General features: G+C 33.4%; 2 protein-coding genes across 2 annotated transcripts; both read right to left on the bottom strand.

Annotated features, from left to right (window-relative positions):
- Window positions 1-3,078: 3,078 nt before the first annotated feature.
- On the bottom strand, window positions 3,079-6,800 carry LOC139481939 (uncharacterized). The gene is made up of 3 exons (XM_071265517.1): window positions 6,657-6,800; window positions 5,764-5,842; window positions 3,079-5,237 (listed from the first exon to the last, which is right to left on the bottom strand). Exons 1-3 carry the CDS (start codon window positions 6,706-6,708, stop codon window positions 3,152-3,154), a joined length of 2,217 nt encoding a protein of 738 aa, XP_071121618.1. The 5' UTR covers window positions 6,709-6,800; the 3' UTR covers window positions 3,079-3,151.
- Window positions 6,801-13,988: 7,188 nt separating this feature from the next.
- LOC139483297 (uncharacterized) lies at window positions 13,989-15,686 on the bottom strand. Its single transcript, XM_071267327.1, has one exon. The coding sequence runs from the start codon at window positions 15,684-15,686 to the stop codon at window positions 13,989-13,991; it is 1,698 nt and encodes a 565-aa protein (XP_071123428.1).
- Between the last annotated feature and the right edge of the window lie 1,372 nt (window positions 15,687-17,058).

Genomic DNA, 17,058 nt, shown 5'->3' with positions numbered 1-17,058 from the left:
ATTTGCATGAAATAATTGCCACTGGACATCAAGCAATCAACCACCAATCAATGTAGAGCATTCTATCGAGGCACCGGTGTATGGATTATCATGGATATCATTTAAATACATGTACTCTACTATTAAACATATACTAAAGCAACGTATTCTTATTCTGCTTTATAAAAGTATAAAAAATAATCTGTGAATATTGTGAATTTGAATATGTAGCTCCTGAACATATGCATGAAATATTTATGTTTTTTATCTCGAAATTGCAATTACTATATGTACTAAGCATTATCAATTAAACGATATAATTATGCTTATTTTCCTTTAACAATACACAATTACAGTAAACCTCGTGAACTTTGGATAAGCCCCGAAAAAAAGTTATACTTAGTACAGTTCGAAATACATTTATATATGTGTACAATATACTATCAATACAATATTTCCCTTTCATGTAACCTTTTCGGTAAACATTGCGTATTTGAGACAAAGAGCGCCACACACATAAGGTTTATATATCGATACAACCACGAAAGAGGGTCCCTGCATCAGCTAGGGCTCCAATGGTGATTGATTACAGAATAGAGAATGTTTGGCTAAAAGTATAGAATAAATTGACGAAAAAATAAAGAATAGAGAAACACTAGATAAATAGTAGAGAATAATAGACATAAAATAAAAAGAAAATAGAGATAAATTGTCTTAAACACAAAAGCCCCCCTTTTTTCCATACCCTTATATCTTCAATATGGGCAAGGTACGATCAATATGTTTTGACTGCACATTAGCAGATAAGGGTGGTGCACGCATCTCATGGTTGCAACATGTTAATGCATTTATCTGGTTCGTGTACTAATAAACCTTAAATAATTCCAAGCGGGATACGATATTTGTTTGTTTTCCCCATAACTCGGTTTCTATCGTAGATAACGGCGTAAAAGGAAATTACCAAAAGGCTGCATATATCATTTTATTTGAACAACGTCTCACCAAATGTAATATTTCAATCGTTATCTCAAATTTAATACCACAAAATGAAGTGCAGTCTTGTTATATTTTAATCAAATCAATACGACTGCTTTAGTATAAGTTTAAATAGACCGTCAAATACACCACGATAGACTGGACCAATAACACCGAAGAGATCACAATCTTCTACAAATTCCCTATAGTGTAATAAAATAAGATCTTTCTGTGGTTAATGAACTCGTGCATTACAGGCGCGGATCCAGCATTTTGATGTTTTAGGGATGGGCATCCCTGCGCATTAGGAGTTAGAATAATGAGATTAAATTTTGACAAATGCATGTGTACTTTTTATTAAAAAAATACATTTTCCCATTATTTTATAGGTGTGTCCTATCTGAATCAGCGCCTGCATTATGTTGTATTAAATTTCCAGTACTAATAATGAAAAGTTAAGAAATTTGATTTTCGGATGTTTCTCCGCAACAGTGTTCTGTGGGTAGGTTCTTAACTTGAAGTAAGATGTAAGACTTTGAACCGCATTGATGGCATCACTGTGACATTGAGATCAAGAACAGCTATGGAGATATATTCCTTGTTTTTGACTTTTGATTTGTTGACTTTTGGATTTTGTTTTAAAGGTTAATACATACAATGTAACCACCTCTTCCAATACCGTAACGTAGCATAATGTTCCGAATTAACTAAACAGTATCATTTTACACTACGCGATCGCTTGAACTTTGTTTTCTCTCATAGATGGCCATTCTGTTTTATGTCTGTGTGTGTAAAAACTTTGAATATTTTAACTTATTGTCGCCTATTTAACATGTTGTTATACTATATAAAGTTTGAACCACTATTATTGGTATTCTTTTCCATATAAGACAGTCAAAATCTATAAAGACTGTAATCGCATGGATAACATGAAGAACACATTAAATAAGTGAAAAAAAAGTTATTATTTAAAAGAATGTTTTCTAAAAATAGTACAAGACACAAAAATAAAATGCCAGAAATAGGGGGTCAATTCGCAGGCACCTGTGGGTACGTCTGGATAAACAGACGATGGAATCAAACTGCGTCTTCCTCGAATGCCAACATTCAAACCAAGTGTATTATTTTTGTCACACATTTTATTTAAAAAAAATTGAATACAGTTTAACCTCTCTTTTGAAGAAACTCCTTGTACGACCACCCACTCACATTTAATATGAACATTTTTGTTTGGCAGGCAATTTGTAAAAATAAAACATTAAACATGAATTTTACCATGACCAATATTTCTGTACGTTAGTCAATTATTTCTAAACTGTTTGTAATAATTATGTGGTCATTGTTTACCTTAAGGAAAATATTAATGAATTAAGATTTTCAAGATTCCGTCTCAAAGTTTGCTATAGTTATCGGAAAAAGCTCTTACGGATGATTAATTCATTATTTTGTTTTAAATATTCTAGCTGAAAGTGTTGTATATCTATATTGAAGAAATGACATAAATTAAATGTGGTGAACATTATCCGATAGACAAATCAGCAAATCAGAAGAAGTGTTACATAAACAAACAAAAACAAAAATGAAATAAAAAAAGAAGATAAACCCGGGAAATGATAGAACTTTACTAACGTTGAATAAGAAATAATTATGGATAGATTCAGTTATCCTGGGTTGTAACCCCCTCTTTCAAAAATTGCGGGATCCGGTCCTGAGGTAAAATTTATAACTCAAGTCTAGGACTGATATCTATAAGGTATTACCAATGAAAGGTATGAAGGCTGAGTCGACAGATGGAGTAATTTAAGTTTGCTTTCAATAAATTCTTTAATTGTTGAAGTATCATCTACTGCTAGTGTGTTTTTAAGTAGCTTTTGCAATACGTGTGATCTTATCCCTAAAAATGCTTCAAGAAAGCACATCATCATCGTAGTCATCGTCATTGTCATCACATTTATCGTCATTTTCTAGTTGTCATCGTCATTATCGTCGTCGCGATGTCGACTTCATCATCGTCACCACTTCGACTTCGACATCATCATCTCAAACATTTGTTCTATAGAGAAAATAGTTGGTTTTCATTCAAACTGATGGTAGATTTATTTTCTACAATGATAAGTATTTACCTTTATTTTAATTATTTATTTCGTGAATGAGTCTCATAGATTTTAGGTATAAAACAATCCATATGAAATAATTTTCAGTCATTCCACTTTTGTGTAGTTTGTTTTTGGTCTTTTATCGGAGGTAACGGACGATTAGGCGTTTCTCTAATGGTACCATCATCTTTTTCCTCAGCACTGTACATGATGTCGACATGATGAGGAGTGCGGGAGATTCTTCTAACCCTTTTGACTGGACTATTTGGTTTTGTCTTCGTACGATTCTTATGCACAATGTGGTCTTTTGACGGTTTATTTTCAATATGTGAAGTTTCGAGATCGAATCCGCGTTGTTTACAATAAGTTTTGACTGGTTTTATTACATTTTGGGTATTAACCATGGGAGGCAGCTTCCGTCTTATTTTCAACAAAGATGAAACATAATTTTTATTACATTTGGCTTCCAGACCTGATTGTGGCCTTTTCGTTATTGCATGACCTTCAATCTTACAATGAATTTCTTCTGTGCTTTTCTGACTGGGAGTCGACGATATTCTAGGTAGCGCAGCACCACGTGGAAAAAGCAGACGACAATTACCTTCCGGTTTGATTTGCTCAGTAGGATTTTCAGAAATTACAATAGTAGTAGATTTCCGATCTTTAAGTTTTCCCCAATCGGTTATAAGACGAGTGTCCAATGTAGCTGAGGTCTCATGATTGGTTGAGTTTTCAACAAGGCAATGATCGTCAGACATCTTGTGGTCAGCATTTTTCAATTGTATTGAATTGTCAATTTCATGCGTCGAGAGACTCAGAAATTCCGGCTTGGTTCGTTTTTGACTTGCAAAAGTAGTGTCAATTTCAATAGACGTCGATCGACAAGGAATTTCTATGAGGTTCCGGGTTGGTCGTTTAATAAGACTGCTAGTGTTGTCAGTGTATGAGGTCAGCGAACAGGGATTTTCCAATATGGTTGATTCGGCTTGAGGTATATGGATTATTGGTTTGTTTTGTTGGTTTGGTAGGGAATCAATATCAACTGCAACAACTGCTGTATTGCAAGAACTGTCTAACTTGGATGATTCCTTCTGCGTAAAACTATTGTTCCTGGCAATGGGTTCTGATTGAGCAGGACATTTTGGCTCAATTTTGCCGACGAATTCTGTAAATGGTTTGTTTTCTATAATAGAAACAGGACTAAAAGGACATTCTGGCTGCATTTGTTTACTACGCGTACAGTGATCATCGTTGAATTCTTCTGAAACTTTCTGTTTACCATTAGTGTCGTCTTGAGCAGACAAAGAGCTACTAAAGCTTTTCGTCATTGAAGTTTCGTTCTGCGAACAAGGGTCGGAATCCTCCGCGGATTCGGCACAACTTTCGTACGGCGTTAATTTCCTGTTTACAAAATAATCGATTATTGTATTAGGTGGATGCCTGTTAACTTCAAGACTTTTAGAAGCTGGTGACTCCGAACGTTCAATATTAGTCATATTGCCATCAGGTTTACATATTAATCCGGATTTGGAAACGGTGTAAGTCTTTCTGAGAATATTTGTTGAAAGTCTGCGACTGCGTGTAAGCAATGACAGTGATGAACGAGGTCTTATAATTTCTTGAACTTCTTTTATTCGGCTCAATAGTGGGACTCCTAACATATGCTTAAAAGCAAAAATGCGATCATAAATAACAATTTTGATGGTCTTCGCACGGTGTTTCTTATCCGTCGCCATTAATGCTGGTGTCAAATTTTCCCTTTCAATTCCCAACTTTCGGAAATATTTCTGAAAGTATTTCCGCTTCATTTCGGAAAAGACAGTTTTTTCGAAAGAGTCTCCAAAGCGTCTTCGAATGTCGGTAGTCAAGTCGAACTTTTCATTTTTTCGTGTTTTTCTAAAGCGTTTTCGTAGGCAGCAGTACAGTTTATTAAGACATTTTTGTCTGCTGAGTGGAATAAACACGTTACAGTCCCTCTGTATACAATTTGGGAATTTCTTTGCAAGGGTTTCAACGTCACTTTTATAATTTTGAAGCTGCTTTATTTTAGCTCGATAGCGAGGATAAACTTTGCTGTCCTTTTTTGTTAACTCGACGAGCCTGTTTTCTCCCTGGCGAATAAGTTCTATTTCCTTGTTAATGTCTTGAACATTTTCCTCACATAGCTTTTTCCAATGCAAGAGAAGTCTGGAATGAATTAAAATTCAAGAAAAATTAACGTACTAATCTGAAGACCCATGGTTGATTTCATTGTTCGTACCCCAAAATGAAAATGACGCCAAGTCATTGGTTTATTTTCCAATGATTATGACATTTTAAACCAATATGGAAAATGTAATGCAATGGTATATGATAAGAAAAGAAAATTGCTGATATGATTTTCAACCATTCATAGAAATAGATCTCGGAATTTGCTTTCAGACAACCAAAAGATAAAATGGGGGCCTCCGTTCTTATTTTCTTGTTAGTTTTTTTATCAAAGTATTTCGAGTATGTTATTTCAAAAGACTTCAATTTCAGTAAATGATGCCATATCTATGCCAATAAATTGGTACCGTTAATTTTATTATTATTTTCGACTTATGAGTTTGAAAGCCACTTTGTTATCTTTCACCTCTTTTCGGTAATTTTTTAAACCAAGTGATTACGGTGCTTTGCTTTGATATTCAAGACGGTGGATTACTCCCTACCTTCTTTACATAAAGTAACTTACTGATACTCAATTTCATCTTGCACTCTAACGTATGGTATGTTTGTCTCGCATGTCTCGTCATGGGTGGTTGGTTCTTCCGCTGAAATGCAATACGTATGTATATATATGTTCTACATGTATATCAAAGTACACCACTTTGATATAAACTATTTTTCGTCAATAGATACAATAAATTATAGTAATAACGTCATTATTAAGACAACTGTTAGGTCAACACCTCCCCCCTTTACCCCCCCCCCCCCCCAAAAAAAATAAATAAGAAAAAAATAAAAATAAGAGGACTCGCACATGAAATAAATGAGCTCTAAATCTCGAACTTTGCATGATATATGTTTGCGGGAATTATTATTTGTAATGTACTGATTGTAGTTGTCACAGTATATAAGATAATAAACACCGAGACCAGTGCTGGTCTTTTTCTTATTGCAACTCACTGAGATACATGTATTTGACTAATTCTTGATTTCTATATTTTAAGTTATTTTTCTCATCTTTCTTCTATTCTTGACCATTATTCTCTATGGGAACATGTCATTATTATATTTATTTTGCCTATTTTTCTGTATTATTGGTAAATTCTTCTCTATTTTTGTTAACCCCGCCCAGACCCTCACACACGTGACAGATCAGGCCATTGTTTGGTCGGTTTTTTATTTACTTTATGGGGACACGGGTTTGGTCCCCTAAACTCTTCAATCTTCAAACTTTGTCGTGATGACAGGGTAATCTCTCATGTAAATCATCTTCTCTTGTAAAAAAAAATAATAAAGAAAAAAAAAACAGAATCTAAAAATAAAGGCTAAAATGTGAACCCATAGTTCCGGGACCAGGTAAAGAATGCCAAATTTCGTACTTAACTTCAATAAGTTCTCAAATTGGCCAAATGCACTTACCGCCGTATTCAGAGTCTTGTTGCACACGGTTGTGTGAATAATCTTGAGACATATTTATTTAGGCTGGCACCGTTGTTTATTATGTTGAAAATACGCGAAATAACGTGATGTACGGCATGCGGATATTAACGCGCTTTTTGTCTGCCTGTTACAAAAAACTGGTACCCGGCTGTTTTTGACAAGTTTTACAGTACTATTGTTATTATATTTGTATATTCCGACGACATACTGAATATTTTACGGATGGAGCCAACTTCCAGTTTGACACACTTGTTACCTACAAAAAAGAAACAATAGATAAAATACCGGTAAAAAAAACCAACAAAAACAATTTAACTATGCGGACTGTTTTCCCTGATATTTTTTTAACGATGTTTGCATTTTACTATATCTATAATGTAGAAAAAAATAAGACGTATAAAGCTATAGCTAAAAATAAGACGTATCAAGCTAGCTAACAAATTAGCTAGGGAACAATATTAAGACGATCAAGCTAGAAAATAATTAGAAAATAGCGCCAATTAATTTAATCATGCCTAAAAACCGTAGAAGTGAGGTAACATTAAACGTTTGAAATCTGACAACAATCATTCCCAGTAGAAAGACGAAATACAATATTTTTTCACAAATACGAATTTATTATTTATTTATTTATTGAAGCCAACATGATACTTTTTGAAACTCGGGTATGTCTTATCTGATTGTCAAGAGTCTTCTTCGTTAATCCACACACTTTCTATTATTCTTTTATTTGAATCTTTCTGCATTTTTTTTTTATAATAATGAAATAAGTAATAAAAATAGATCACACATAACTTGTGTAACGACAAAATAAAATACACATGCTTGGATGGTTTAAAATTTAAAAAGAATAGATTTTGGAAAGTCAAGCAGAATATTCAAGTTAGATTTGTTAATTTGAGGTAAAAGCTTTTACCTGCTACAATTTAAAAGTCCGCATTTTTAATTTGTTTGTTATACTTTACCATTTTGGCGATGAATGGGAATACAAAAACCTGACAAACAGTATGTTATTGATATAGTAAAGGAGTAAACAGAAAAAAGACCCATTGTTGGCATTCGGCTGTTGTCTTCTCTTTGGTCGGGTTGTTGTCTCTTTGACACATTCCTCATTTCCATTTTCAATTTTATTGCTTTACAATAACAAATAGTATTTTAGTTTTACAGTGGAACGAAAAGCGAGAAACAGGTTGTACGTCTAAGGAATCGCGTTTTAACTTAAATCGCAATATAGGTTATATTATATACATGTGAGGCTCTCAAAAAGATAATCACAAAAGGATTGATATTGATTTGATAATGGTAATTCATTAAGGCGCATGATATGCAGGTGGAAGAAAGGTCCGCTGATGTAGGCCCTGGGGTAACCGGTGCCCTTAGGTAACCGGGGAAATTGGTCTTGATATGCGCTTACCCTTCCGGAGCACATGATATCAACCATATCGTTTTGATTTGGATCGTATTGCTTGTAGTCTTTTATTGTTCAATGTTGTGTTTTGTAAACTGATGTTTTTCATTTAATTTTGATCAAATTGACTTATTTTGACAGTTTTTTCACCACATTTATTTATGACCCAGACAAAACTTTCCATGATTTTGTAATGAAGAGTACCTAATATCATCCATGCTTAAATTCAGAACCTTATAAATCGAATAACAGATCATGTTTTTTTTCTTCAAATATTTCGAACAATTTGTCATTACTCTATGCTAACTATTCATTTTTTTTAAAGAAATGGGTGCTTGTTAAATATTTTGTGGATATCGCATGGCGACGTTTCCGTAGATTTTACTTTTCCCAGTGAATACACCATCTGTTGAACGTTTTGTGAATAGATATATTTACTTACTTGAAAGACGGGCATAATGTCAAATTATAAGAAAAAACCATTGTTTAGTCCCTAAGATAACTTGTAAGATTTTCGCTGCTTTGTTTGCTAAATAGGTACAATTTGGGTATTGTTACGTTAGAAAGGTAATATACGGTCATATCATTATTCATTGTTTCACGAACCTAAAAGTTTGTCTCGGGTATAAATTCAAGTTCAAATTAATTTTTTTATAAACCTAATCACAGTGCCAAAATACAGGTATATAAATCAAAGCAAATACAGATAAATAATATGAATACTTAAATTCATTCTTTCACACGACTCATTGATTGATAACATCACTATCATAAACATAATGTCTAATATAAAGAGATAAAGAGGGATAACTCTAATCTTTCTTCCATACTATATCTACTTTTTTACAATCATGAAAGATTTAATGGCAAAAAATGCATTTTATTCAAATATAACAAGTGTGGACACAGATTAGTGTGGATAGTAATTGTTAAATTTTTGTTAGTATGCTTGACAGTGTCTTCTCTACAGAAATTATGTATCGGTTACCCCCCCCCCCCCCCCCAACCAGATATTTTATTAGGATTTTCTATGTCTTTTTCTCATAGGGTTCTATGTTAAACTGTGTTCCACGGTGACGGTCATCTTGCATTTTCTGAAATGAAGAAAAAGCTCCAAATTGGCAAATGCAAGGTTCAGCATTAGTTGTTTTTAAGGAAAAGTGACTATCATATCAATCTTATGTGAAAGAGACAACAATTTGCCGAAATTTTGTACTTACTTAAGATATTTCTATAATAGCATTTACAGACATAAAATGATGTAGAAATAGCTGTCTGTTTTTATACTGAAAAAAACTTTGCGTTATGTTATTTGATTTTGCCATGTGATTATGGATTTTCCGAATTGATTTTCTTCTAAGTTCAGTATTTTTGTGATTTTACTTTTTCCTAGAGTCAGTTGCCGTGCCATCCTATAAAACAGCTCAGGATTGCTATTTAGGAACATTAATGTTCTCTATCAAACAAAAACACTTGGAATTAAACAATTTTCTAAGGCCCATATGCTTTATCTCTTTATCTGGGATAGATACTGATGCGACTCTGGTATATGCTCACCCGCAGAAACCTTTTACTTAAATAAAGTAGTGCTGAACTTTAAGAAAGCTCAAACATAATTATCAGGTTAACATTTATGTTTATACATACATGTATATATATTTTCTTATTTTCATTTATTTCACATTTGTTCTAGGTTTACCATAAATCATCAATATCAACATAAGGCTATCTCCAATTTATAATTGTGTATCTGATAGTTTTCATTAAATATTCTGGCCCAATCTGAATGGTTGATCATACAATGCGTCAACAACTGATTCTTACTTTAATGAGTTTAATTTTGACGTCTATATTTAGAAAGGAAAATATCAAAAATATATTAGATTTGTCACTTCTATCAGGGATTATTGATATAATGATTTATTTGTTTAAAAAAGAATTAATTTAGAATAGATTCTGTATTTTTCAACTTAAGATTTTATTAGTCCAGGGAAATTTGAACAGATGTGAATGGCTTACAATGATAGTGCATGTATTAAATATTTATTTATAATATTCAAGATTTTGAGAAGCTACATTCTTTTTGTTAAATGGTTACAAGACCAAATAAATTGCAAAGCTTAAGCGCATTGAGGACCTGAAAATAGGAAAGGCTTTGCCAAATACACCTTAGGAAAGCTACTATTCCACTCTAGTAAAGATTTTGAGAAGCTACAATTTTTTTGTTATATGGTTACAAGACCAAATAAAGTGCAAAGCTGAAGCGCATTGAGGACCTAAAAATAGGAAAGGCTTTGCCAAATACACCTTAGGAAAGCTACTATTCCACTCTAGTAAAAACATTTGTTTTCGGATAGGCACTAGAACTCAAAATTAGTAGAGGAACACTTTAGGTGCACGATCTAGATTTTTAGCCGTGCATTAGCTATTAAATATCGGTTCATATTGTTTCCTTGTGATTTGGCTAAGGTTATATTGCTCAGCATGAAATAGTAGTATGTTACAGTGAATTTGTATAATCAGGGATTATGTAGAATCCCTGATTTTTCAGGGAATATGTAGAATAACTAAACTCATTAGTAGTTATATATAATCCCTGAAAATGACCAGTGATTTTACATAATCACTGAATATTTTAATAATTATTCAACAAATTCCCTAATATGATTTCAGGGAATAACAATAATTTAAGGATCCTTCGTTTGATAAAAAAAAAATAAACAAAGACAAATTATCTTTTTTTCTTTCATATTCCTTGCCAGATGAAATAATTTTCTTTTTGAACACAGAGGATGATCTTAAAGATTTAAACAACACAGGGTTTCGAGATAAAATTGGAGACTTCAAAATTAATAATATCATCATTCCCTTTATAGCGATATCTGTACATGTATTGTTTGTTTATTATTAAAAAGCCAGCGTCATGCAAATGGATATTCATGTACTATTTAAAAATCCACAGAGCATGTTATTTGTGGTACATGTAAAATAAAGGTGAAGAAGATTATGGAATATCTGTTTTGTGAGTTGGTTTTTTTTTTTAATATTTTTTTAACAAGAAATTCAAATTGAGAGAACTAACGCATCTAAATGTATAGAAAAAACAGGCCTAAGGATTGACAAATAGAACAAAATTTTAGAGGAAGCTAGTATTTGGTGTAATATTCCCATAGCAATTTCCCAGGGTAAAAAAGGAAAGGGAATCCCCAAATCATAAAGGGGATTGTTTACAAAAAGTCTGAAAAAGGATATCGCCCGGCCACAAAATATGGTATCTTGCTTGAACCAGTTCGAGGTTGCTAATTCTCTTTTTTTTGGGGGGTGGGGGGGGGGGGGGTGGGGGGGGGTGGTGTGGATACCTTCAGATGTTTTTACTGAACTGTTTATTTCTCTTAGGCGTGTCGTAAAATCTAAAATCGATATGTGAAGGAACAGGTTTTTTAAAATGTGGATATTGTGGTAAAAACAGATGTGAAGCATATTATTTCAATATATTGTGTTTAACATTTTAATATATTGTGCCTAACATTAAAAAAAATTGGGTCATCACTTTAATATATTGTGCTTAACATTTTACAATTTAATGTCATAATGAGGTTTTAATATGATTTGATAGAAAAAAATATTTGACTTATATTAATTTTCTTTATAAATAATACTATTTCTTCATTTCAGTTATTATGTATAATCCCTGGCGTTTTTTTCAGTGATTATACATAATCCCTGAAAATTTTAGTGATTATATATAATCTCTAAACTAGCCATTGATTTTACATAATCCCTGAAAATTTCAGTGATTCTGCATAATCACTGATTATGTAAATTCACTGTAACAGATATATGGTCACCAATGTGTATGAAAGCCTCGAGACATGATCAATATTGTATATACTTGTAAAAATAGGAGTATTCCACCGGGTATTCAATATCGGAATAATGCATAATTTTGCCTTCTCTGGATAGCATTGCTATATGCTGCATCATACAAGATTTATTGCATAACTTATAAACTATTACCCTTAATTTATTTGATGGTCCAAAGTCCGATATCTCTGGAAAGACAGGTCAGAAATTTTCAAAATCGATTGGTATCATATATTTACTTTCACAAAGTTCAACAATCTATGAAATTTCTCTGTTAAGGAATACATCCATACTTAATTTATGGCACAACATGTCACAAATAATGATTAAGTACACAAAAAATGAAGATAAATAAAAAAATCATCAAATATGTAAAGTTTGCTTTGACCCGTTCAGTTCCACAAATACCAATAATCATCCAGATAAGGGACGACATCAAAAGATCGATGTAGGGTAAAAAACTTAAATCAAATAGTTTGGGGTGGGGGGGGTTAAAACTCTGCAAGTTTTATATATCTAAAATCGATTTTTACATATATCCCTATTGGTAAATCAATTTTTCCCAAATTAAGTTAAGAAGAGGGGTGGAGGGAGGGGGGGGGGGGGGGGTCAGTGAAAAAACTATGTGAATGAAGTTTTTTATCCTACATTGAACTTTTGATGTCGTCCCTAAGGCACTAAACGTAATGGAACGGAACAACATCACGCATAGTCAGCTATAAAAGGCCCCAAAATGACAAGTGTAAAACAGTTCAAACGGGAAAACTAACGGCCTAATTTATGTACAAAATAATGAACGAAAAACAAATATATTACACACTGAATTACATGCTCCTGACTTGGGACAGGCACATACAGAATGTGGCGGGGCTAAATTCATTTGAAGGCGCCAACCCTTCCCTAACCTGGGACAGTGGTGTAACAGTACAACATAAGAACAAACATAAAAATAAGTTGAAAAAGGCTTAACTTATCAGATGGATACACATAGAAATACATCTAACAAAAACACAGAGTTTTAGACGGTTACTTAGACATCCACACAACAGAAAAACAGTAGTACGTATCTGAGAGTACTTGCAGTTACTGGCAGCTAATTCAAAGCCAAAAACAACTAATGAAAAAAATTATGCACATTCACTGAACAAGTTCACATTTTGTTTGGGGAACAGCTGAAGCCCGACCCTGGGTGTGGGATTTTTTCGCCGTGTTTAAGACCCATTGGTGTCATTCTGCTGTTTTTCTGTCCTTTGGTCGGGTTGTTGCCTCTTGGCACATTCCCCATTTCCATTATCAATTTTATCTAAGACAAACATATCAATTAGTACGCATCCAACCTCCGATGGTTTAAGTGTAAAGACGTCATAAACAGTCTGAGAAAAACATGACCTTGTGCAATGACAAGATAAAGGTATCGGCAGATTGTAGAGCCATGGTGTGCATATATATATAAATAATATTTAAAGTTTGATCTCAATTTACTGATAACAAAATCAGTATAAATACCAATAAAAACAATATTGAAATACTAGTGTTGAATTAATAACATTTTAGAATGAGATTATCAAAAAATCGATAAGTTTACCCGGATCGTTTCCAAGTTTCCAGGCTCGATATACAACATCTCCGTACAAATGAGCGGGTGCTATCCCGTTTGAATTAAGTTTTCATCGGAAACAACCAAACTTCAAAAACTAATCTTTATATCTATGGAAGAATTTAGTAAAGGTTTAAAGTAATTTGTGGTAACGAAATCCCTGACTTAAACATTTACCAGTAATTCATAGATTACATTCATTGAAATATGAAGTCTGCTCGGAGTCAGAATTATTTGTACTTAAAGGGTGACATGTCTCCATAAGGTCGGTTACCTTGTGATCGGTCACGTTAAAATCCGGCTCATCGTGTCTATGTAGTACACAGCTCAATAATTGACTGCATAATTGTTTTTCAAACAATCACTAAATATTTTATAGCTGACAAAATAAACGAAACATGTTGCGGAAACTGATTAATTCAAAATATTGCCAAGAAAGACCTCAAATAAAATCAAACAAATGTGCCTTGTCATTGTACCCTGCAACTAGCAACTGGTTCCTTGTTTCACTATAATGAAGCGAGGAAGGTCTATTTAGACCATCTGCTGCTGTCAATATTTCACTATGTAGTTGTCCGTCAGGGGAGATAACTACAACATTGTTTGATAACATCCCTACCACGTACACATTACCATTACTATCTACATCTATACCCCGAGGACTCTTCAGAACGCTTTCATTTTGGAATGTCCATTGTATTTCACCTTTTAGATTACAACACGTTACAACGTTTGTGACGTTGTTAGTGTAATATATATTGTCCCTTAATGTTGCAATGTAACTTTCACTTGGCATTGCATCTTGAACTATGTCATGTATGTCACGCGTTGACTCGTCGTACATATTGATCATGCATATACCTTTGTCGTAACCGGAATAAATCAATCGATTATCTTTCAGTGCTATTCCATAATTATGCGAATCCAGTGTAATTATCTTCTTGATTTTTTTTCTCGCCAAGTCTATAATGGTAATACAATTTTTCGCTGAACCTCCAGATGTAACAGCCAATGTATTATCCTGACTGATGTACACTATATCAAAAGGTTCACACGGCATCTTCACCTTAAAGCCTTTTAATCCTTTATTGTTGAATACCTTTACTGTCGATTCAATGAAGAAAGTAAACACCGTTCTATCATCCGGTAGTATGCAACAGCTGAAGACATTTTCTTTAGTGTTAATGATCTTGTGTATCGTTAGCTTTATATTTCTAATGGATCTTGATTGAACGGTAAATTTTGGTACCATCACTTGGGCTTGTTTGGCTTTTTTTTTGGTCAGAACTATATCGCAAGGTTTAGCTTCAATATTCACCTCTCCGAAACTTTCGATATCGGACATGATATTCTGGATAGAGGGATTGATCTCATATGAAAAACAATGTCCCCCCTCGCCTTCTATAATCGAGTGCAGAAATATACCTTTGCTATAGACGCCTTCTTTTATTTGCTTCATGGAAAGAAACACCTGAAGGTCTGTTGCTTGTTGCTTGATGTTCATAATATTTCTTTGGTATTCTTTTATTTCTTTTTCTTTGTTTTCTAATGTTGACAATAACTGACAAATTTTCAAGTTTTCTTTTTCTTCGATCGAATAGAGTTGTTTCAATAAATCTTCTTGTAGTTTATCGAGATGACTGTTGATCTTTTTTCTAATATTCTTTATTTCATTTTCAATTTCCTTTCTCTTTTCATATAAAGTCGACAGATTGTCCTGTTGGTGCTGACGAATTTTCTGTATATTTTCTGCTGCTTCAACTAATGTGTCCTCTATCTCGAGTAGGGCATTGGAGGTTTTGACATTATGAACGACGTCATCTAAATGGACGATATCCTGGCAATCTTTATGGTCCTCAACAATACACTTGCTGCAGCAGGGACTTTCATGCCTCTGGCAATAAATTTGATACTTTTCATTGTGTTTGCTACAGTATTGAGTAACTTTAAGAAGATTAGTTGGTAATTTCTGGTAACCGGTAATCGGTATCACACTGTGCCTCCTAGATGTCTTAGATAAACTATGATGTTCCTGGCATTCTGTACATAGTCCCTCGTCACATTCTGTACACCAGACAATGGATGGATTTGTGATGTGACGGAGTTCACATACACCACAGTTTTGAAAAGACGTCGCCATTAAACACAAGCTTAAAATTAATATAAAAAAAAGATTAGTCATAACAATAGTTTTATGTAAAAGTTTAAAACAACAGCAACCTATCAACCACCAACACAACCTGCATGGCTTAATTTATTTTGCCTGCCGGAGGTCGTTGGTTATAACCGGGCACTCCGGTCTCCTTTACCAATAAAAACTGATCGCTATAAGTTAGCCGAGTGGCGAAAGTGGCGTTAAACACCAATAATCAATCAATCAACCAACAGTACATATTCCCTAATGGAAACCGTTCCCATAGTCATATAATCGAAATTGTAAAATAGGACAATTGAAATTTATATTAAATCAAGAAATTCACTTTCGATTTGCTTTAAACATAAAGTACATTATCTTTAGGTTTTACAAACATCAATTGTTCTTTTGAAACGAGCAGCTATTTATCATATTGGGTTAGAGGATAAATCTAATTAATCATGACTGTTGACTACAACAAGCCAGTCATTTCCATTGATCATATAAATTGTAGTGTTAGTTGGATTATGTTGATATATTTCTTGTAAATTCTTTAGACGAAAAATATAATTACCCAATTATTTCACACCAAACGGAATCGCATGACAAAGTACAATTTTATACATTAAATACTTTTAATTTTCTTATTTTCTTTTAACAAAAAGGAAAAAAATCGGTTGAACGAATATGTTAAATGTTCCTTACGTCGTAACTACAATCCACTTCCCTTTCATGAATGTGACCTACCGAATTAGACTATTTACCGGATTTGTAATCACATAAGCAACACGACGGGTACCACATGTGGAGCAGGATCTGCTTACCCTTCCGGAGCACCTGAGATCACTCCTAGTTTTTGGTGGGGTTCGTGTTGTTTATTCTTTAGTTTTCTATGTTGTGTCATGTGTGCTTTTGTTTTTCTGTTTGTCTTTTTCATTTTTAGCCATGGCGTTGTCAGTTTGTTTTTGATTTATGAGTTTCACTGTCCCTTTGGTATCTTTCGTCCCTCTTTTAAATGGTTATACCTACGCCATTTTGTGTTTTTGTAGTATTTTGATGTGTTTTATTTTTTGGGGGGTGGTGGGCGGTGGTGGGGTGTCTGTGAGCCAATTTACTTGTTTATTGATAGCAGAGTTGTATATACCAAATACAGTATCGTTTCCTGACATGAACATGTACATATATAATATATATATATATAGCTCCTACAATTGGTATAGTACTAAACAAATCCTTGTAAGTATCAAAGACATTACAAATAAAGATAATATATTGTCCTATAACAGGTACATAACATAAATGAAGATACATAAATATTCCCAGCCTAGAACGAACCATAAAATAATAAACTTTTACAAATTTCAAGAATTTAGTTCAT

Source organism: Mytilus edulis, chromosome 7 (assembly GCF_963676685.1).
Source record: "Mytilus edulis chromosome 7, xbMytEdul2.2, whole genome shotgun sequence".
Classification (NCBI taxonomy): Eukaryota; Metazoa; Mollusca; class Bivalvia; order Mytilida; family Mytilidae; genus Mytilus; species Mytilus edulis.
This window is presented reverse-complemented; position numbering and strand designations above follow the sequence as displayed.